General features: G+C 45.4%; 4 protein-coding genes across 4 annotated transcripts, besides 2 other annotated features; all 4 read left to right on the forward strand.

Annotated features, from left to right (window-relative positions):
- Positions 1-238: 238 nt before the first annotated feature.
- PVX_096995 (tryptophan-rich antigen (Pv-fam-a)) lies at positions 239-1,875 on the forward strand (the record flags this gene model as incomplete). The annotated part of the gene is made up of 2 exons (XM_001612625.1): positions 239-418; positions 563-1,875. The coding sequence occupies 2 exons, from the start codon at positions 239-241 to the stop codon at positions 1,823-1,825; spliced, it is 1,443 nt and encodes a 480-aa protein (XP_001612675.1). The 3' UTR covers positions 1,826-1,875.
- Positions 1,876-5,911: 4,036 nt separating this feature from the next.
- Positions 5,912-5,950: a microsatellite.
- Positions 5,951-5,974: 24 nt separating this feature from the next.
- PVX_097000 (hypothetical protein) lies at positions 5,975-8,541 on the forward strand (the record flags this gene model as incomplete). The annotated part of the gene is made up of 1 exon (XM_001612626.1): positions 5,975-8,541. The coding sequence occupies one exon, from the start codon at positions 5,975-5,977 to the stop codon at positions 8,417-8,419; it is 2,445 nt and encodes an 814-aa protein (XP_001612676.1). The 3' UTR covers positions 8,420-8,541.
- Positions 8,542-15,330: 6,789 nt separating this feature from the next.
- Positions 15,331-15,400: a microsatellite.
- A 428-nt stretch (positions 15,401-15,828) lies between these two features.
- Positions 15,829-16,634, forward strand: PVX_097005 (hypothetical protein, conserved; the record flags this gene model as incomplete). Its single annotated transcript, XM_001612627.1, has 2 exons — positions 15,829-15,908; positions 16,073-16,634. 2 exons carry the CDS (start codon positions 15,829-15,831, stop codon positions 16,632-16,634), a joined length of 642 nt encoding a protein of 213 aa, XP_001612677.1.
- A 3,517-nt stretch (positions 16,635-20,151) lies between these two features.
- Positions 20,152-21,282, forward strand: PVX_097010 (hypothetical protein). The gene has a single exon (XM_001612628.1). It carries the CDS (start codon positions 20,379-20,381, stop codon positions 20,694-20,696), a length of 318 nt encoding a protein of 105 aa, XP_001612678.1. The 5' UTR covers positions 20,152-20,378; the 3' UTR covers positions 20,697-21,282.
- Positions 21,283-21,636: the final 354 nt, after the last annotated feature.

The following is a 21,636-nucleotide window of genomic DNA, read 5'->3' on the forward strand; positions in this document are numbered from 1 at the left end:
ATATAGCTCCCTCTATATATCTCTCTTTGTATGCCCCTTTCGGGTTGCCCCTTCGCCCCGCCTGCAAACCGCTAACCGTCTACTCGCGAAGCACTTTTGCGTCGCACCCGAAGAGGAAGAAGCGGCAGTCCACTCCGCACCAAGTGATCGATCGATCCGCTTGACCGACTGATTAGTTGACCGACTGATTAGCCGACTGATTTGCCGACTGACTAGCTGACCGACCACCCGCCACACAATGGACCAATTCAGATCGCTGCAGCACTACATCACGGACCCCAACCTCGTGGCCGTTCTGAAGCAAAAGGCGCAGGACCAAATTATGGCCTCGATGAACATATCCTTCGCCTTCAAAGCGCTGTGTTTCGCCGTGCTCTTCTTCTACGTGGGAGCGCTCTACGTGAAGAGCAACCAGCCGGTAAGGCGCGGGAAGCACCTTCCCAAAGCTCATCCGATGTGATGATATGCTGAATGCGCATCAGATGATGTGCCCATCGGGTGACATTCCCATCTGATAATATGCATACCCCCCCCTCGTACATGCCGCTAACCCCCCCTGCAGAAAACCGAAACGGTGACCTCCAGGTCGAACCCCCACCAAGCCATCGAGTACGCAAACCAGGGTCCCTCGAGAGACAAAGTAGAAGAATGGAAAAGGAACGCATGGACCGATTGGATGGTCCAGTTAGACGACGACTGGAAGGATTTCAATGCCCAAATTGAAGAAGAGAAGAAGGCATGGATTGAAGAAAAGGAAGGAGACTGGGTAATTCTCCTGAAACATCTACAGAACAAGTGGCTACACTTTAACCCCAATTTAGATGCAGAATACCAAACAGATATGCTAGCCAAATCAGAGACTTGGGATGAGAGGCAGTGGAAGATGTGGATTTCTACAGAAGGAAAACAGCTTCTAGAAATGGACCTCAAAAAGTGGTTCACCAATAACGAAATGATTTATTGCAAGTGGACCATGGATGAATGGAATGAATGGAAAAATGAAAAAATTAAAGAATGGGTCACTAGTGAGTGGAAAGAAAGTGAAGACCAATACTGGTCTAAGTATGATGATGCCACCATACAAACCCTAACCGTTGCGGAAAGGAACCAATGGTTTAAATGGAAAGAAAGAATCTACAGGGAAGGTATTGAATGGAAAAATTGGATCGCCATTAAGGAGAGCAAATTTGTTAATGCCAACTGGAATAGCTGGTCCGAATGGAAAAACGAGAAACGCTTAGAATTTAATGATTGGATCGAAGCTTTCGTTGAAAAATGGATTAGACAGAAACAGTGGCTCATCTGGACTGATGAGAGAAAAAACTTCGCCAATAGACAGAAGGCCGCCCCCGGAGGAGTAGCAGCTGCCCCCGGTGTATTTGCCCCACGCCCCGCATTTGGCGCCCCAAGTGGATTTGCCCCTCGCCCCGGATTTGCTGCTCCAAGTCAACCCCCCCGCTACTCATTTGCCGCGGCAAGCGGATATGTCGCCCCATCCGCTACTTCGGAGGCAGCGCCCGCCACTTCGGAAGCACCCGCCAGCGCAGAAGCAACTACCGCTCTCAGCTCAGAAACAACCACCCCTGTCAACCCAGAAGAAACCGCCGCCAGCCCAGAAGCAGCCACCCCTGTCAACCCAGAAGAGACCGCTGCCAGCTCAGAAACAACCACCGTCAACCCCGAAGCAACCCCCGTCAACCCCGAAGCACCCGTCGCCGAACCCGAAAAGAAAGAAGAGGAACCCGCCGCCGAGCCCCTGTTGGCCATAGAACCAGCGCAGACCGAACCAGCCGCTTTGGAAGCCGCACCCTCCACCTCCGCTTAGACGTAACGCAAGCGGAGTGAATTGCGGTTGGCTACCCAGTCACGATGACACCACGGTTCGAAACAGAAAAAAGGAATAAAAAAAAAAAAGAAGTTAACCAACCGAGTATCAAAAAAGCTGCAAAGCGCATTCAGTATCCACCTTATAAACACACAGAATGAACAGTTTGATAGATTTTTTTTTTTTTTTAAATCCACTTCCTGCATCATACGGAGGGGAGACAAAGCGCACACGATAGATACTTAACGAGAAAAGGAAAAATCGCCAAGTGCGCAGATTCGAAGCAACAAACCCAGGAGCAAAACTCCCCCTTTCCCATTTTAAAAAAGAAAAACTGTATACATATATATCTATACATTTACATTTGTATTTCAAATAGTGTTTGTTCTGCAGATGTTCCTCGTTATGCTGATCATTTCTTTTTATCCCTCCACCCTTTGTTTATCCCTCCACCCTTTGTTTATCCCTCCACCCTTTGCTTATCCCTCCACCCTTTGTTTTTCCCTCCACCCTTTGTTTATCCCTCCACCCTTTGTTTATCCCTCCACCCTTTGTTTATCCCTCCACCCTTTGTTTTTCCCTCCACCCTTTGTTTTTCCCTCCACCCTTTGTTTATCCCTCCACCCTTTGTTTTTCCCTCCACCCTTTGTTTATCCCTCCACCCTTTGCTTATCCCTTTTTCCTTTATTTTTCATTTAACACATGTGCACACCATGCACATAGTGTTTTTTTTTTTTTTTTTTTCCCTTTATCCGTAGCGCATGTAACGAAACAGATACAAGGTGTAGATTTTATTTTAAAAAAAAAAAAATATATGATTTGCTTTTTCGACATCCACTTTTGGAGGCAACGCCCCGGTGCGGCAGCGGTGGTCCTACGTAGTGGGGAATTACTAAAACCACCGTGTGTTAATAATGCTGTTACTGCGCCTTTTTTCACTCGTTAGTTTGAGGAGAGGGGGCGAAGGAGAAGGGCCACCCCCTTAACTCACTATATCACTTTGGCCCCTTCCCTTTTAATGAAGCTCACTCACCATGAGGGGAGTTTCCCCATCACGGCGATATTTTTTTCGCCCACCTGAATATACGCAGCCACACGCACTACGGTGAGCCTAACCCGTTTGACAGATAAGTATATGCCAGGGAGGCATCACTTTTTAAGGTGCAGCCAAGGTGGTGACTTCCTTTAGGAACGGTGTAAAGGGGGAGGTGAGATTCCCTCTCCCTGGGGGGGTTAGCACCCAATTTGTTTTTTCACTCCCCATTCTGTGATTTGATCCCTACTGGGGGTGGCGCTTCTCACCAGAGGGGGAGCAAAGAAGGAGCGCATGCACAAGAAAATGGGAATAAAAACCGTTTGTAGAGATTTGCTCCACCGAACGAGCATCTAAACTCTCATCACCTCACCGCAAATGTGCACATGGCAGGAGAGGATGCCCTCCCAAGTGCTCAGTGCCACCCGTTTTCGCCATTTTGGCCAGATGAACGGGCGAACAAAAAAGCGGTCAACCTGCTGGCCCTTCAATTTGCAGTCCAGCTATACCCATGGGTTAACCCTTTGCGAGTTTTTTTTTTTTTTTTTTTCTAAACTCATCGTTTTATCAGTTTAGCGCCCCTGTGCGATATGCACTAGGGGGGACTTGGGCAGGCGATCACCGCTGGGGCTGCACAATGAGAGGGCCCTTCTTCCGTTCAACCGCTAACTGGGCGGAGAACAATCGGCGAGCAATTTGAGCCAAAAGTGCCCCCCCCAAGTGGCTCAGTTCTCACCTAGATAGGCCCACAAACTGGCGTAGCACCGGTGTACCGCCACAAATGCACATCCCATTTTCTAGAAGGGGGCTGCCTCCGTTTCGCCCAGGAGGGTAAGCAATATGTAGACAAAAAAAAAAATAAATAAAATAAAAAATGTCGATTTTTTTTCACGCTTTATTTTCTCTTCAACAGATTCGTAAAGGATGTACACTTAAACATTTTTTTTTTTTCGCGAGTGGAATTTTCTTTTTTCCTTTTTGTGTACTAAGCGGTGAACTCTCGGATGAATAACCTGCCGTGTTTTTTTGTTTTTTTTAAACCCATGGCAGCATTGATTTTTCCTAAAAAAACGTGTTTACGTTTACCATTCGCACAACGGTATCGCGGTTTTATCTGCCTATTTTTTTTTTTTTTTTTTTTTGCGCTGATTTGCGCCCCCTCACAGAAGAGCCATCTTATCGAATTTTTATGCAATCAATAAAGAGGGTGAAGCTTATCCGCTCAGCGGAAGAAGGAATGCACTTGCGAAGATGACTGATGGGAAAAAGGGGGATGGTCCATTTTCTTTTTTCACCCCTAAAAAAACATATCAAGTGTAGGCTAATTAATATGTGCATATAGCAAGCATTTACATGCGCATGCATGTATCCCCCATGGTGGTACCACCCTGTAGATGCTTCACTATAATGGTTAAAAAGAAAACGCTGCGCCCTTTGCCGCCGCATTTTTACTTCCCTGTTTTTTATTTGGCATCCTCATTCTGCTAAACCGTTTAAAAAAAAAAAAAAAAAAAAAAAAGACTTGGGACGTATAATTCGTTGCGCTAAAAAGGAATGCATGCAACATTTTTTTTTTTTTTTTTTTTTTTTTTCGTTCTATTCGATTGGCGTTCCTCCCAGTCGCAGATCAAACGTGGAATGCATTTGAACAAATTTGCGCTGCACCGATGGACAACGGGGCTACCAAATAGGGTGGTTTTCTCATTCCGCATGAAGAAGGAATAAAAAAAAAGTATGCCCAAGTGGGGCTCCTCAGACAAGAAAAATAAAAAAAAAAAAAAAAAATACCACGCGGTGTTCTTAACAGTGCATATTTTGCCAAGCATTATATGCATATATTTTTGCTTATACTTTATCGCCCATTTGTTGCAGCCTCGATAAGCACATTGAAAGAAAAAAAATACATGTACGTATGCGCGTATTCTACGCGCAGCGCATCGTCATTCGTTTTTGCCAGCACTGCGCGAGTTATCACGAGCATCCTGGTTTGAGCACGCACGCGCGGTTGTCCTTGCGGTTGTCCTGCTGTTATCATCGGCGTCGTCGTTGCTTTGTCGTTTTTTATTTTTTTTTTTATCTTTTGAAGGATTGGAGCGATGAGGCCACAGCTCTGCAATGCCTGTTTATAATTTTTTTCATGCTACATTTTTTTAACCTTTCTAGTTATTCTAGTTATTCTAATTTTTCTAATTGTTCTAACTTTCCTATTTTTGCATGTTTTTATTTTTCTTCGCGATTTACGAAAACGAGCGTCTGTTCACCCATTCGAATTACATTCCTTCAAGTTTTGCTTTTCTGGGTGGTTATTTTTTTTTTTTTTTTTAAATTATTTAAGTATGTTCGTACGACATATCTAATACATCATTTGTGCATGCCGCGCACAAGCCTATGTTTTTACATTTTCAAAGAACGGCTAACCGGCAAAAGTGATAACAATTTTTTTTTTTTTTTTTCTCATTTGCTGTAGGTAAAGTAGCTACTTAGGGCCGTCCTTCTCGCCCGCGTAGTGCTTGGCTGCATATGCGCGCATAGCGACAGGCATACCGACAGGCATACCTACATAGCTACGCGGTTATAGGTCAGGGACCCCCAATAGGAAGATCCAACCCGCCAAAACACACGGGAACGTTTTATTCCTCCTGGTGGTAGCCCATTAACTGCAAAACAGGGAAAGGGCCACCCAACGGGCGCCTGAAAACGCTTGGCTTAATTAGCAGCGAGATAATCACAACAGCGTAGGGGTAGCGCCCAAACATAGCGGGAGTAACGTGTTTTCCCATTTCTGCTCTTTCGCACTTTTATTCCTTTGCTTACCCTGCTATAACCCCCTTTGCCGCTGAACGAAAATGGTTTCGCTCTCCCTGCTCATTTTGACATTGAACCTTTTGGAATATGTAAGACCCTGAGATGTGAAGGGGAGCGACTGCCCTGCCACGTCACCCGTCCCATCGTTTACCTCCCACACAGTTGTTTCTTCGCCCATTTTTTACCCATTTTTCACCATTTTTCGCCCATTTTTCACCACTTTTCACCCATTTCTTCTCACCCCCCAGAACCAGCTGAGCGAGCTGCACTGCCCCGAAAACGCAGTGGACGCAAAAGGAAGAACCCACCGGATGCTCGCCGAAGTGGAGCAACTCTACGCGGTGGAGAGTGAAGCGGCTAATGTGTTCGTCCCAATCGACTCACCAGCCACACAAAGTTCGGAAGGTTCGGAAGGTTCGGAAGGTTCGGAAGGTTCGGAAGGTTTGGAAGGTTTGGAAGGCTCAACTAATGAGGAAGACAAAGATGAAGATAAAATCGCCTCTGTAGTAAAATATAACAAAAAAAAATTAGAATCCCTAAGTAGGTGTGTAAAATACACAAAAAAAGAAAGAGAAAGAGATTCAGATTGTGTAAAGTATAAAAAAAAATACAACGTAGAAGATGATGTAGCTATAAAATACCCAAAAATAAAAGGGAAGGTGAAAGATACCTTCAAAAAATTCACTCAAAAAGGGGAAGAAGAAGAAAAATACGATGCAATTTTCTATTCAAATAAAGAAAGAGCGGCACAATACTTTGCTGTCCAGTACTCAAAGGAAAAGGACTTACAACCACATGACATTTTTAACTTTAAAAAAAAACAACAAAGTAAATTTAGGGATGTCTTCTTTAAGGAGAGGGACCTCAAAAAAAAACAAAGAGAAAATATACCCATTAAAAAAAAAGGGAAAGAATTACACAGAACGGATTATTACGTTCTACCCAAATATGCAAAATATAAAACGCAAGAATCTTTGGGGTACTCTCTAAAGGAGAAAGACGGCTTCAAGTACCCAACAGTGAAGAGGGCCATCAGTGATTACCCAGAATATACCACAATACCGGAGCAGCTAATCGATAGGAGCTCTAAGGAGATTTTCAATTCCTTAATAAAAGACGAGCCGAAGAAAAAAGCCGAAATTAAACACTACATCATTAGGGACTACAAGGACAAAGAAGGAGCGACCTACTTCATCACCAAAGAAAATGAAAAACACAAAAAGTCCAAGAATTATGCTATTAGAGGAAGGAGAGCCAAGAAATCTAGAAAAGAGGGGGAACAGGAATTGCAACTGAAATCCAAACAGGTACACTCCATCATCACCCCCATTTCTGCGGAAGGGGTAGAAACAGAGAGAGACACAGACGTAGGCCAGCTGTCCTCGCAAGACGCGGAAGAAGCACCCCTACTCAGGGACGTCCTCCCAGTGGCGCTCCACCCGGGAGAAGAGGCCACCGAAGGAGAAGAAGCCGCCGAAGGGGAAGAGGCCGCCGAAGGAGAAGAAGCCGCCGAAGGGGAAGAGGCCGCCGAAGGAGAAGAATCCGCCGAAGGGGAAGAGGCCGCCGAAGGAGAAGAAGCCGCAGAGGGAGAAGAAGAAGCCGCCGAAGGAGAAGAAGTTGCTGAAGGAGAAGAAGAAGCCGCCGAAGGAGAAGAAGTTGCTGAAGGAGAAGAAGAAGCCGCCGAAGGAGAAGAAGAAGCCGCCGAAGGAGAAGAAGAAGCCGCCGAAGGAGAAGAAGCCGCCGAAGGAGAAGAAGCTGCAGAGGGAGAAGAGACTACCGAAGGAGAAGAAGTTGCTGAAGGAGAAGAGGCTACCGAAGGAGAAGCTACAGAGGAAGGTGAAGCCGTCGAAGGAGAGGAGGTTGCTGAAGGAGAAGAGGCTACCGAGGGAGAAGAAGTTGCCGAGGAAAAAGAAGCTGCTGAAGGAGAAGTGGCCGAAGGAGAAGAAGTTGCTGAAGGAGAAGAGGCCGCCGAAGGAGAAGAAACTACAGAGGAAAAAGAAGTTGCCGAAGGAGAAGAAGATAAAGAGGAAGGTGAAACTGCCGAGGGAGAAGAAGCTGCAGAGGAAGGTGAAGCCGCCGAAGGAGAAGTGGCCGAAGGAGAAGAAGCCACCGAGGAAGAAGAAGCTGCCGAAGGAGCAGAAGCTGCAGAGGAAGAAGCCGTAGAAGGCGAAAAAGAAGAAGTGGTAGAAGAACCCGTCCAGGAAGAGACAACCGAGGAAGAGGTAGCCGAAGAAGAAGTGGCAGAAGAACCCGAAGTATCAGAGGAAGAGGCCGCCCAGGAAGAAGAAGCCGTAGAGGAGCCCGCAAAGGAGCCAGTGGCAGAACCCGCAAAGGAACCAGTGGTAAAACCCACGAAGGAACCAGTGGCAGAACCCGCGAAGGAACCCGCGAAGGAACCCGCAAAGCTGCCATCGCTAGAAGAGGCGATGTGGCCAGCGGCGCAACCAAGGCCCCAGTACAAACCCCCCCGCAAGCCCATGGACTGGTCCAAAGTAGACGACATGCCGATAGATGAGGAGCCAAAAGTGTATGAAAAAGAAATGAAGTACTCCAAGAAGGAAATAGAAAAACTGGATGAGTTTAAACCAGAGACCTATAACTTCGACGAAATCATATACGATATAGCTCGCTCCTTTTTGCAAGAGTTAGACGAAGCCAAGGGCTTATGCGGAAGAAGGAAGGTGAAGAAGTCCGCCAAGCAGGCCACCGAGCGTTTGGTGAAGAACTACATGAAGCAGAAGGGCAAGAAGAAGTGACCGCCAAGCTAAAAAAAAGGACAGCCAAGAAATGGAGATAATGGCAAACTGAAGATAATGGAAAACTGAAAAACACTTTGTGGGGCTCTCCAGCCCGCATGCCAACAGCACCCCTGCGTGCTGCTCCACACAGCGTTGTATCCCCCCCTTTAGCAGAACATTTTTTCTACAAACCTGTGGACGTTTCCACAACGTTATAAATTCTTTTTTGATTAATCGCACGACGCGTTTGATGTTTGTTTGTTTGGTTATTATTTTTTTTTTTTCTTCTTTTTTTGTTCTCCCCTTTTTTGTTTTACGCCTTTTTGTTCTCCCCTTTTTTGTTTTACGCCTTTTTGTTCTCCCCTTTTTTGTTTTCCCCCTTTTTTGTGTCCTACCCTTTCCCACCCACGCACCATGCGTGCATGCCTACATCCACATCATCTCCGCGCGCCCACCACGCGACCATCATTTTCACCCAAACTATGCAAACGACCCTCGTGACGAAAGGTGTACCCCCATGTAAATGACCTTCTTTCTGTGACGTCTCTGTAATGCTAACACGTGTGCCGCTTGGCCGTATCTGGCTGAAAAAGGAAACACCATTTTGTTTTTATCACTTGGCCCTGTGGATTAATGGCCACCATCGATGGGCAAGAAATACCCATCAGGTGTGCAAAAAATATTTGAGAGAGGGAGGAGTGTAAAGAAGCGTAGTCCTCTCCGGCGTCACCCCATTTGGTTGTCTCTCCCTTCATCCCTCTGGAGTCTTTTTTTCCTCTAAATGTAAAATTTTAAAATGGGGGAACACCTTTGTTGCATGAGTGTTCCCTCCCAAACAGACATACATAGAAACAGCACCTCCTTTACCGCCTTCCACTTCGTCGCTGTGTGGTTTGTCCTCTTCTGGCCCATGCACATGCCCGTACCACTTGCACCATCTGGTCACTTCGCAAACACATTTTAATTTTTTCCTTCTTGATGGAATCACCCACAGAGGAGTGCCACCACTTGGTAGGTAGCCAAAGCAGTGGGTAAATTCAAATTTGACGTGCCCCGTCATGGTGTTTTTTTTTTTTTTCTTTTCCTTTTAATCTCTTCCTACGCCCATAAAAATAATGATAAATTGTCTACATATTTATTTCTTGTGTTGGGACCCCCGTGCTGGGGGACTAGCCCCAATGGAAGAAGGGGGTGCCATCGAGACGAGTTGGGAGGAAACCTCCCATGGAAGTAGCAAACAAATTGGAGAAGCGACCAAGCGGGTGGTCCGCCAGCAGGCAATGCTGTCTATGTGTGCCCATTGAATAGACAAAAGTGTGGGAAAAAAAAAGAAAAAAAAAAAAAAACGTGTATGTAAAGATAACACCGTGGGGCACCACTCCACAGCAGTTACGCAGAGTCGTCGAATTTTTGTACCTAAGTTGGGCGGAAGGAAGAGCCGCCCTCCATCGCCGGGCACGTTCATGCTCCACATGGCAGTGCTGCAATGGCGAGCTTTTTGCGGCCAAATTTTTTCGCATTTGCAGGAGTATTTATTTCGCATTTGTAGGAATGTTTATTTCGCATTTGTAGGGAGATTTTTTTCCCCTTCTTTTCTCTTTTTTTTTCCCATTTTTTTCCCATTTTTTCCCCATTTTTTACCCCTTTTTTGCCGCCTCCTTACCGTCCGTTCGTAGCGATATAAAAATGAGCGGATAAACAAAGGGGGCGAAGATGGCTATTAAAATAGGTTGCACCGTTAACCCCATGCACAACGTGGTAACGGACGCCACGATCATGGCAATCATCGGCAAGAAGGGGGCCACAAATCTGACTACCCTCATCGGCTTACTGTTCCATATGCTCTTTAGCCTGTCCAGGATTTTTCTGCAAAATCTGTTTTTCTTTACCCTCCTTGATATGTAATCGACCAGCTGCTTCAACTTCTGAGAGTTGGCTATTCTGTAATACAGCGTCAGGTATGGGCTGGCTCTGCTCTCGTCGCGCTGCGGCGGTGAAGCGGAGCGTTCGCTGCGCAGAGAGGCGGTGCTTCCGCTGCGTAACGAGGTGGTACTTCCGCTCAGCGATGAAGCGGAACTTCCGCTCAGCAACGAATCGGTACTGCCACTCAGCAATGTGCTGCTTATTCGGCTGCACAGCGAGTCGCCGCTTCCATCACAGGCTGCTCCAAAGGATGCTAACGATCGTCCTTCCGATGGGACACGTGTTTGGTTCCCCGAATGGTCTCCCTCATTCGGCGTTACACACGTAGGGCACTAAAAAAAAGGAAAAAAAAACATCTCATGAGAGGTGGTGCCAAAGGGGGAAGCACACCACCGGCGGTGCTTCACCTCTGTGTGTATTGCACGCACGTGGGCCCCCCCAAGCGGCGCACTTAAGCGGCACACATAGGTAGCACACACTCGTGCGCCTTTATTCGTTACATTGCCGGGCCTGCATAGCATCCACGCTAAAGAAACGCAAACAAAAAATTTAGCCACGAAGAGGCAGATGCTGTCTCGTGCTGACTTGCGGCAACCGTCACGCGGACTCCTTTTCTTGCTGCCTACAGAGGCGAACTCTTTCTTTGCCCCTTCATCGTGCCTACAAAGCTTCGGAGGCACATCCTGTGAATGCATAGGTTTGTAGGAGGCGCCGCCCCATCTCATTTTCTCCCCTTAGAGGTTGGAAGGGTGGAACGCGGAAAGGGAGTCCCCTTGCTCTCCTGGCTCTTCTAGCTCTCCTAGCTCTATTAGCCCTCTTTTATTTATTTATTTTATGTATTTTTTATTATTATTATTATTATTATTATTATTATTATTTATTATGTCCCCTTTTTAGCGCTCAAACGGGCCATCCCCGCGCCTGCCAGGGTGGTCACTCATACGCACCTTCGCAGACTGCATGTCAGGGGCGAATGAGTGCGCCCCTTTATTCGGTCAATAGTCCACCGCCTGGCGGTTTTTCTTTCCCCGCAAAAAAAAAAAAACAAAAAACAAAAAAAAAAATATATAAGTAAACTTACTTGGCAAAGAAATAATTATAAAGTTCATGCAGAAGGAACAAACTAAGGAGTGGTAAAAATATAGGCAAAATGGGCGCTTCTTAGGAACTGCACAAATGGTGCCCTGTGACACGTCAGAAGTAGAACCGCATGCCGCGCGTTAGATTTGTTCTGCCGGGGGCGGTAGAAAAAGGGGGTTCTAAAAAGGTGCCACAAAAAGGAGCCGAAACAGCAACCTATGCAGCGGGCGATGGAGCAACCGATGGGGCAGCCCATGGAGAAGCCCATACAGCTGGATTGCCCTAACTGCACATGCCAACAGAGCTGGCAGAACATTCCTAAAATGGCCGCAACGCGTAGGTACGTGAGCGCCACCACCCCTCAACACGCATATTATCATCTTACATTGCTTATAATAATAATAATAATACAATTTTTCGCTACATCTGCGCGAGGCCTTACCTAAACAAGCGTATGCGATGATGCGTTTTTTTTTTTTTTTTTTTAATAAAAATAATTGACTGCATATCAATGCCAACGGAGGTTCTCCTCCCAACACTGCGGAGTTGTCATCCCCGATCATCCTAAACGGGGTTCGCGGCAGTGTTTCAAGGAGGAAGAAAAAGTGAAAAAAAAGAAAAAAAAATAAATAAAATAAAAAAAAAAAAAAGCATCACAACTGTTGACACTCCCTTTCTTACCAGTTGGGTAATTTTTTCCACCCAAAGGAGCGGCAACCGAACATACAAAAAAGGGAAATAAAATTTTAACTAACCTAATTGGAATGGCACAAAAAGAAAGAGGGGGGGGGGGGGATTGCTATCCAGTTGCTACTTCATTCGGTAGGCAGGAAACTTCCATCCGTGTGGAGTGACCACTTAAACCTTTTTTTTTTTTTTTTTGGTGCGAAGGGATTTCCTTCTTCAGTCAATTTTGTTTCCTCATGATGAGGGGAAAAATGAGCGATTGCACATGGATGAGCGGCATTTAGGCTGAGCGGCATTTAGGCTGAGCGGCATTTAGGCTGAGCGGCATTTAGGCTAAACGGTATTTTGGCTAAACGACTTTCAGGCTGATTCCCCTTTCGGTCATTCCTCGGCTGACCAACATATGGACGCGGTGGCTTCTTACCAACGGGGGGCCAACGTTTCTTTTTATTTTGTGAAGCGCCCCCTCAAGCCCGTCTCCCCCATTTGTCACACTCGTGAAAGCACAAGCTCCATTCTGTTTATTTCCCCTGACGAACTTCCAAAAAAAACGGGCGCCCTTTTACGACCTGACCGCTTATTATCGAATGAGGAAAAAAAGGATAACGACTCCAACGTCGCGGCTACACGCATTGCCCATCCAACATTGCGGCTACTAGCTTTGCCCTTCCAACGCTTCTATTGCAACGCTTCTATTGCAGCGCTTCTATTCCAACGCTGCCGCCTAGCGCTGCACCGGACAGACGAAAACGAACGAGGGCAGGCCCCTCGGGGAGAGAAAAGGCGCGCGCCCCTCCAGGGGACGAAGCCTTAAACAACTATTTTTGTATCCCTCGGCGAAGGGTACTCCGCGGGGAGGCACTGCTGGAGACATGCGGCTAACGCGGAGCACACAGCTAACAGTTGGCCCAACATATATACCACGCCGGAATGGCTAGAAAAGACAAAACGCGTTCGCAAAAAAAGTCACATGGGGAGATGCGCTCGGGGGATATTTTACCGCTTACCGTTTTGCTCATCCCATCAGTTTTTTCCTTTCCCTTTTTTTCACTCCTGTCGCGTATGCGCTTGTGCAACTACTTCTTTATGCCAAGCATATGGGGGGCCCGTTTCCCCTACTCGCAAAATTACCCGGATGCACTCCACACATGCGCGTGGGCATAAATTTTGGGCACCTTCCCATGGGGGGAAAACAAAAAAAAAAAAAAAAAAAAAAAAAAAAAAACGCTTCTTCCCTAAGTCATCCTTTGCTAGCGGTGCATTACCATCAATTTGTCGTTTTATCACATGGTAATGTTAAATTATTTATTCAGCTGCTCATCTTTTCTTCACTTCAGTTTGCTCATTTTTTTTGACCCCGTCACGCCTCCCCCGCGGCGCAGAGCCAGCCGCACACCGCTCCAAGTGCAAACCCCAAGAGGAGAGATAACCCCAACGGGTATAAAAAGCTGACCGATGGGATAGGAAGAGAGCCCATAACAATTACACATACATACGTATGCAAATGCACAGCGCGGATCAAGAGGGGTCATCAACAATCCGCCCGGGTATCAAGCTTCGGACATTTCTAACAGGCTGTATTCGCGCAGTGTATGGCGAGAGGAGGGAACGAGCGGACTAGCGGACTAACCGAATAACGGACGAACGAACGAACGAACGAACGAAGAGGTATTTTTTTTTTTTTTTTAAAGAAAAAATAAATATGCATAGCAAAATAATGACAGTTGAAACTACCAAAAAGTGAGAACTTTTATTTTTTAAGGGAACATGCTAAGTTAGCGTTTCATCCAACTCCTTCCCGATGAATCTTTACCCAATTAACAATTTTGCCATTTTTACAATTTTATAATTCTTCCTTTTTCCGCGTTTACCTTTTTTTTTTTTTTTTTTTTTTTTTTCCGTTTAGCAGTACTTTCGGCATATACACTACGCTTGAGGTTGAGGTCAGCATGTGCTGCTTACATATGTGCCTGTTCGAATTGATCGCTGACAGAAGGACTGCGCGCGGGCGGTGAAATTGGCAAGCTGTTCTTCACCGCTCAGGGGTGGGCAAAGCATATGCCGTACGTATCAGTGCATAGTAGCATTATAAAGGCAACTGTTTGGCCGCCCATCTGCCCATTGGTTACCCGTTTCGCTTACCTGCCGCTGCTTATCCCTTACAACTTTTTGGCCTGGAAGTTTTCTTTCTTCCCCCCAGAAAGTATACCCCCCGAACGGGGGGCTCCGCCTTTTCATGCCCTTTTCTCGCCTGACCAGTAAGGCCCCAAAATGTTTGCAACGCAATGTAATACCTCCATACCAATGTTGCGTAGTGCCACCTTTGCATTTATGGACCAACTGAACCAACTGCAGTAGGCAACACCCCTTTTCAGATCGAAGGGTTTTACTCTAACAGTTATTTTACCCCCACCGCTAACCATTTCGTTTCATATATAAACGCGCCTAAGGCTGCCATATGTATGTATATATATATATGTATATATTTTTTTTTTTTTTTTGTTACCACTTAAGTGTATGTGAAAAAAAAAAAAAAACTCTCTTCGGTTGGGAAGCGGACCGACTCGAGGCATAAAATGTTATGCGGCGTCCCTCGAAGAGCAAAATAGCCAAAGAGAAATGCTCAAAGGCAAAGGGCGAAATTGAAAAAATATGTTCAGGGCCAGCGCGATGCGGATGAATATGCAAAAAAGGGCGAAGCGAAATAGGCACAGGTGTCCTCGCCAGCCGACCTGCACGTTCATACAAATGCATAGAAGCATAAATGCACAATATTTATATACATAAATAAACTTATATTTATATGCATAATATTTATATAAATAATATTTATATGCATAAATATACTTACATTTATATACCTACATTTATGTACTTCCATTTATATGCTTCTTCCATCTATGCACCTCGCGCGATGTCGAAGGAGGCAACCATTTGAAGGATACCGCTTTTTTTTTTTTTTTTTTTTTTTTTTTTTTTTTTTTTTGCAGTCACGATTAGCTTTTTTTTTTCATTCTAACAAAGAAATCGTCCTTTTAATTTTAGAGTAGTTCTGCCTGGGGTTGTTCTTCTTCTCACATGCTTAATAATAAAATACGCCTTCTAATAGCTGCAAAAAATATAGCAGAACAAAACAGAACAGAACAAAGCGATAAGCCACCGGTTTACTTCCAACCTGACCCGTTTTTGCCTCGCTGATGATTATATTTTTTTTAGAAAAATTACAAAGCCGATTTTATTTTTGCTCCCCCGAAGTTTGCCTTCGTATTTGCCTTCGCATTTGTATTTATTTTTATTTTTACATTTACATGTACATTCCTCTTTGTACGCCTCTTTACATTTCTTCCTACCGCCCGCCAACTTCATCACAAATTTGAAGCGGCTATTAGAAGTAAAATAAACCCGCGTGGCAGCCCAGTCTTGCCATTTTAGCGAAAGTAAAATGCCACCACCTGCACGAGTACTAACTGTTTATTATGCCTATATCTTCCTTTTAACCCTTTAGAAGGAGAAAAAAAACGAAAAGGCTACCCCCCTTTTTGCAATACCCCCCGCATCCCTAAACTTGACCCCCAATTTGGTAAAAAAAAACCCAAAGGAGAGTGTTCAGGATGGCTCCCAGCAAATCAGTAGCTGATAACTCTGTTGCTAGAAATAGAACAGATAAAATAAAAGAGCCCGCCCACTCCACAGGTGCACATGTAACTTCCTCCCAGCCAATCTGCAGACGTGCCAAGATGAACGTCGTGATGTTGCTTCTGAACGTCGTTGCGCTGGTCCTGGTGTTTTGGCAGCCCCTCTGCTCCCACGACTTGAAGTGAGTGCCCCCAACTGCCCCCCTAACGGCTTTGCTTCACCAACCGCTTTGCTACCATAACCGCGTTGCTACCATAACCGCTTCGCTCCCCTAACGGCTTTGCTCCACCAACCGCTTCGCTACCATAACCGCTTCGCTCCCTTAACCGCTTCCCCCCCCTGCAGACGGCCCGTGAGCCGCCCCTCGGACAGGTGCAAACAAGCCGGGAAAAGAGCCGAGCGCGTCCTGGAAGCGGAGCACGCCAGCCCATTCGAAGAGTGCGGACAGCTCTTTGGGCAAGAAGACGAAGAAATGGACAATTACGTAACGCTCATTTCAACCTACCCAGTACACAACGTAGATTATGATGAGCAACAAATAGAACAGCAGAATAATATGAACGATATAGAATTTGAGGAGCTATTCAACCGAGTAAATACCCTCTGGAATGAGACGGTAGAAAATATGGTAAACGAGTATATCACTTATACAGACAGTCACCATATGGAAATCCACTGGAGAGATGAAATGTGGAACCAAAGGTGGTATAAATATTTGGAGAGTATACATGCAGATTTAAATAAATTTATAAATGATGAAAATTTATCTTTTGAGACGAGGGAAAATGTTGCGGAGGATTTACTCTTTTGGGCCAATGAAGATTTTAAGTGGTTCCTAAATATAGTGAAGGAAGAATGGGATAATAAAATCACCTACTCACCAGAGGTTTTGATCACGGAGGTCTGAGAGAGGGAGGGGGGGGGGAAGCGGCGCACGGGTTGGTGTGTGTTTTCCCCCGCTCGGATTTAATTCTCTCCAAAAAGGGGGAAGTGGAGGGGGAGGCCCGATAAGTCTCTCCCGAGTAGTGTTCCCATTCGGAGACGCTGACCCTCACGATGCTGAGGTGCTGATAAACCACCGCCCCCCTTAACCGCTCCCCCACGTTGATGCCAACAGTTTGACGAAGCAAGTATGTTTATGTTATACAAATTACCCATTAAGGCAACCAAATGAGGAAGTTAAAACTGCTTGGGGGGAGAAAAAGGAGGGGCCCAGGAAGAACGCCGCTGTGACGATTGTTTCAAGTCCCCCACCCCCTCGGTAGGCCCTGTCAATTCTCCAAGTCGCAATAACGTGATGTCCAAGCACAGGCAGAGGTGTATGCATATTCCTGTGCATGTATGTATGGCTATGCATATGTCTAGGCTCACCTCCCTAAATGAGGTGTCCTTTTTTTTTTTTTTTTTTTCCCCCACTTCTTTACCTAAGTAGTGTTATGCCAAGATAACAGCGAGCTCCCGAGCGGAGCGCGAGTCTTCAGGAAGTCGTAGTGAGCCGCCGACCAATCCAACCAAGCAGCCATCCGAACGGACTCCTTATACTCACCCAGACGCGGCTTTAGAGGCGTCCAAACGGGGGCCCTCTTCAACAGTTGATTCAGATGTGCACGTACACAGGCCCCGATTTTTTGCACGTCCGCTTGTGTTAGCCACGACCCCGATTTTTAGTGAAGGGGAGGAGAAGACGCAGATGCAGAGGATGACGTGATGGTGATGAGGTGGCCATGACGATGGCGGTGACAATGGCAATGATGAGCTGTCCTTCATATGATGAAAGAACACGAACGGATAAGAGCAAAACACATTCACCCCTTTTCTGCATTCCTTGTTTTTGTGCCGTTGCTTTATTCTATTTATGCCCCTTGACGATTTATGCATGTTAGGCGCCCCGACGCGTTTTGTTTCGTTTTATTTTATTTTATTTTATTTTGTTTTATTTTGCTTTATTTTGCTTCATTTTATTTTTGCTTCTTTTATTTCTTTTCATTTCTTTCCCTCCTTAAATGGCCGTGCGTGGAACCATTCGCCATACTTCTTAAAAACAGCTTTCACTTCATTTGTTTTTTCTTCAGTGCTTTAAAATTTCCTCCGCCCCTTTTTTCCCGTTTGTTAAAAATGCCAATTTGATGTAACATTTCAATTTGTCACAAAAAACTGCTGCAGCTAAAGTGTTTTTTTTTTTTTTTTTAAACTTTTCTTTAATAACAAATGGGAATTATTCCTCCATTTTTAATAGCCTTCTTAGAATGAGGTGTGCTTCGCCCTTCCGTAACAAAAAGGGTGATGCGCATCGTACCATGTGAGGTGGAAAATGATGTTACTTTAATTCCCTTTGGTTGTGGCGATTGATATTTTTTTTTTTTTGCCAAATAGGCTCCTTTTTTTTTGCCTCCCCATTTGTACCGCTTAAATTGCTACCCGTTTGGACCGCTTTTACCGCTAAACTGCTAACCGTCGCGTGAGAGGAGAAAGACGCAAAAGGGTCCCTGGGGGGGGAGGATAGAGTGCCTGGGCGGTGCCTCCCTTTCCCCATGAATGGTGACGAAAGTTATGCACATGAACCCATGTACTTGCCCAATTCGCGTTATCCATTTCTCCCGCGTGACGCGAAATGGGGCAAAAGGAGGTTTCGCTTCTTAGCCCCATTTGGCTTACCCGAGGGAGACCATATTTTTTCATTGCAATTTTGCGACAAGCCCGTCTTGTACGCAGCGCCTTCTGACCACTACTTGGCAGGCGAAAAAGAGGAAAAAGGAAAAACGAAAAAAAAAAAGGAACAACCATTTTGCGTCCCACTCCCCCGCTACCCTACCCATTTTGTCTTTTTTTACTCTTTCAAAGCTCATCGGCATGATATATCTATTTACTACCATTTAGCCTTCTCCTTTTTTTCTCCCTTTCGCTGCTCTCTTTTTGGCCGTTCCTCCTTTCCCCAAAAGGCCAAGGCGAATTTCACAAGTAGCGAAATGGAAGCGGTGGTAGACTGCAATACGGCCGTTTCGATGTGGCCATTTCGATGAGGCACTGCGGTGAGGGCAAATACCAAAGTGGTGGAGCAGTTCAGCCCAAACGCAATCAAACGAAAAAAAAAATAATTAATAAATAAATTAACAAATTAATAAATGAACGAATAAATGATTATACGAACAAATATGCAAGCAAATAAAATATAACCAACCGGGCAATGCGCGGCAAAGATAAAGCACGCAAAAAAGGAAAAAAGGGACTCGGGCAAAGTAACGCACTTTGCGAAGCTACGCAAAATGGCGCAGCAGACGGGGTATACCCGGAACGGTCAAAAGAGAATACGTCGAAAAAATAGACCGACCAGGTAGTTTTTTTTTTTTTTATGCAATCAGTAAAAAAAAAAAAAAATTGCCTACTCGCATCCAAAAATGAAGGGTCGTTTAGCGCAACGAAAATAACCTATCAAATGCAGTAGACATTTACGCAATTTTTTGCTTAAATTAGGGATATTTTTTATTATTTTTTTTTATTTTTTTGCTTCCTTATATTATTTTTTTTTTTTTTCTTTTCTTTCGATTTCTTCTTTTTTCTTTTTTCTTTTTTTTCAAACTGTACGCGTAGCATTATACGCCAAAATAGGTACTGACGCAATGAAATATGCGCTTTCTTTACGATCGCGTTTGAATTACTTAATAATAATTGCATACCTCCTTGATGCCTCTCCCCTTTCATGTTCATTCTAGCATTTTAATTAAGCAGAACAAATCTATGGGTAACTTAAAATATATTTTTTAACCCAAAATTTGGAGCGCTAGTCAGCAGGGTGCCATTATAAGTTTATTTCTAATTTGTTGGTTCATTTTCTGGACAGTCTACGACTTATTAGAGGGCACTCTTCCGAGGAATTGAGGAAGTCCTCAGCACCGCCTGCTAAATGGAGTGTTTTGGGTCTCTCCAAGGGGATCGCAGCACATGAGTAAGCACAGCCTCCGTGTGCATCGCGCGCGTTCGAATAAGTAGTGCCACGCGTTATGCCTAAATTGTATGCCTAAATTATGTGCATACATGATATAACTACATTGCATACGTACGTTGGGCATGGCACACTACGTGCGCATATTAGGCACGTACATTTTACGCTTACGCTTGCGCCTGAGCCAACGCGCGCGAGAAAGCCAGCCCAAAAAAGAACCCCGCCTAACGCGCATCAGATATATAATTTTTCTAACGGCTGATGCGCCAAGAAATTTTAAAGAGAATTCTTTTTTTTTTTTTTTTTTTTTTTTTTTTCTTACCTTTTTTACCTAGCCATTTCTCACGCTCATACTATTACGCAAAAATCCCTTCAACTTCCCGCGCAGCTATTTCGATTTTTTCAAATACATGCAAAGTAGGTACGTACATATGTACCTTTGTATGTATACCCTACGCTTATAAATACGTATGCATGCGTACGCGGCTGGAGTAGGTAGTAAGATTTTAGGAAGGCAAGCTAAAAACAGAGCCCTAGCTTTGCACTATACTATAGTATAGCAGGAGCCATCCCGCAGAAGAAGCAATCCTACCCGTAGCGGCGGCATAGCAGTGCATCCTTCGCGCCTCCGCTAGAGGGTTACCCATTAGAGGGATTACCCATTAGAGGCATCCCCATAGAGGAACCCCCCCAAACGCGCCCACCAGCACAATGGAGGCAAACTTAAACCTCCTCGGAGAATGGTCCGAGCAGATACACAGCACCGCCGCGAAGATCATGCCGGACATCAAGGGCGACTTCAAGGAGTATAAAGAATTCATGGACCAAGTGATGAAACATGTTCGTGTGCCCGATGGCGTTACCACCCTATTCGTTCTCCTCTCCATATTTGGAGTCGTTTTTTTATATAATATGAGCAAAATAGTTGGTGCGTTGAGCACCCACGCGATGACCAAGAGTTTGCTCCTTTACCTGGGGTTCTACCTGCTTGCGTATAGCGGTTTGACCGGCTACCAAAAAGGTCAGTGAAAAGGGAGGAGGAAGGAGGAAGGAAGTAGGAAGTAGGAAGAATGAAGACTAGAAACGAAAGACGAAAGACGAACGAACGTGTGCCACGATGTGACCTGTTACCCCCTGGGCTACCCCCATTAGCAGCTAATATAAACATACTAATTGAGAGAAGAAGAATGTGCAGATTATCCGATGAAGCACATCAGGCTGTGTGCGTGCCTGCCCATATGTCGCGGTAAGAGCGGCACGTGGTGCTGTGTCTCGCGAGCATTCGCATGCCATCTGAGCATGTACGTATATGTGCCTCGAACGCAGCGAAAGCAGCGAAGGCAGCGAAATGACGTTTTTAATACGCGCGCCTTTTTTTTCCATACCTACACGCGTGATGCTTCCCGGCGCGTAGCCACCCATGGCGCCTACCACTTTGATGTTTTTATTTTTCCCCTTTCATTTTTCTGTTCCCTTTTTTTGCCCTGATTGCACCGAATTTTGCTTTTACGAGCGTCTCCCCGCCCCTTTTTTACGTACCCAATTTTGATTCCCCGCAATTGAGCCGAGTTGCAAACAGCAAAACAACTGACCCTGTATAAGAATAAATCTCCCCTCATCATGAAAAGGTGTGGTGCCCAGGCGCACTTAAAGCTGCAGCTCTGCTTGGGTTTTTCCAACCGTGTGGTGGTATAAAATTACTATACATATGCGCGCCTACTTAAGTGTTTACCTGCAATCGTGTGCCCATTTGGTGCGTCAACTTGTGAGGCCCCTTTTCCCGAAGGGAGGCACACAGGTAAAATAAATTCACCTATATGTGCCGCAAGTACCCTCAAATGAGCTTTGCAAGTGGCTACAAATGGAAGCAACCCAACCGCGTTATGCACCACCGGGAGAACAACATAACGCGGTTCCGCCACAACGCAGATTCATTCAAACAAAAGGAACTTGAAATTGTTTTCTCCAA

This window comes from Plasmodium vivax, chromosome 2 (genome assembly GCF_000002415.2).
Source record: "Plasmodium vivax chromosome 2, whole genome shotgun sequence".
NCBI classification, from domain to species: Eukaryota; Apicomplexa; class Aconoidasida; order Haemosporida; family Plasmodiidae; genus Plasmodium; species Plasmodium vivax.

Bases quoted from the DNA above. Each gene is read 5' to 3' on its own strand.
- PVX_097010 (XM_001612628.1), top strand. From the start codon at position 20,379: ATGGAGGCAAACTTAAACCTCCTCGGAGAATGGTCCGAGCAGATACAC.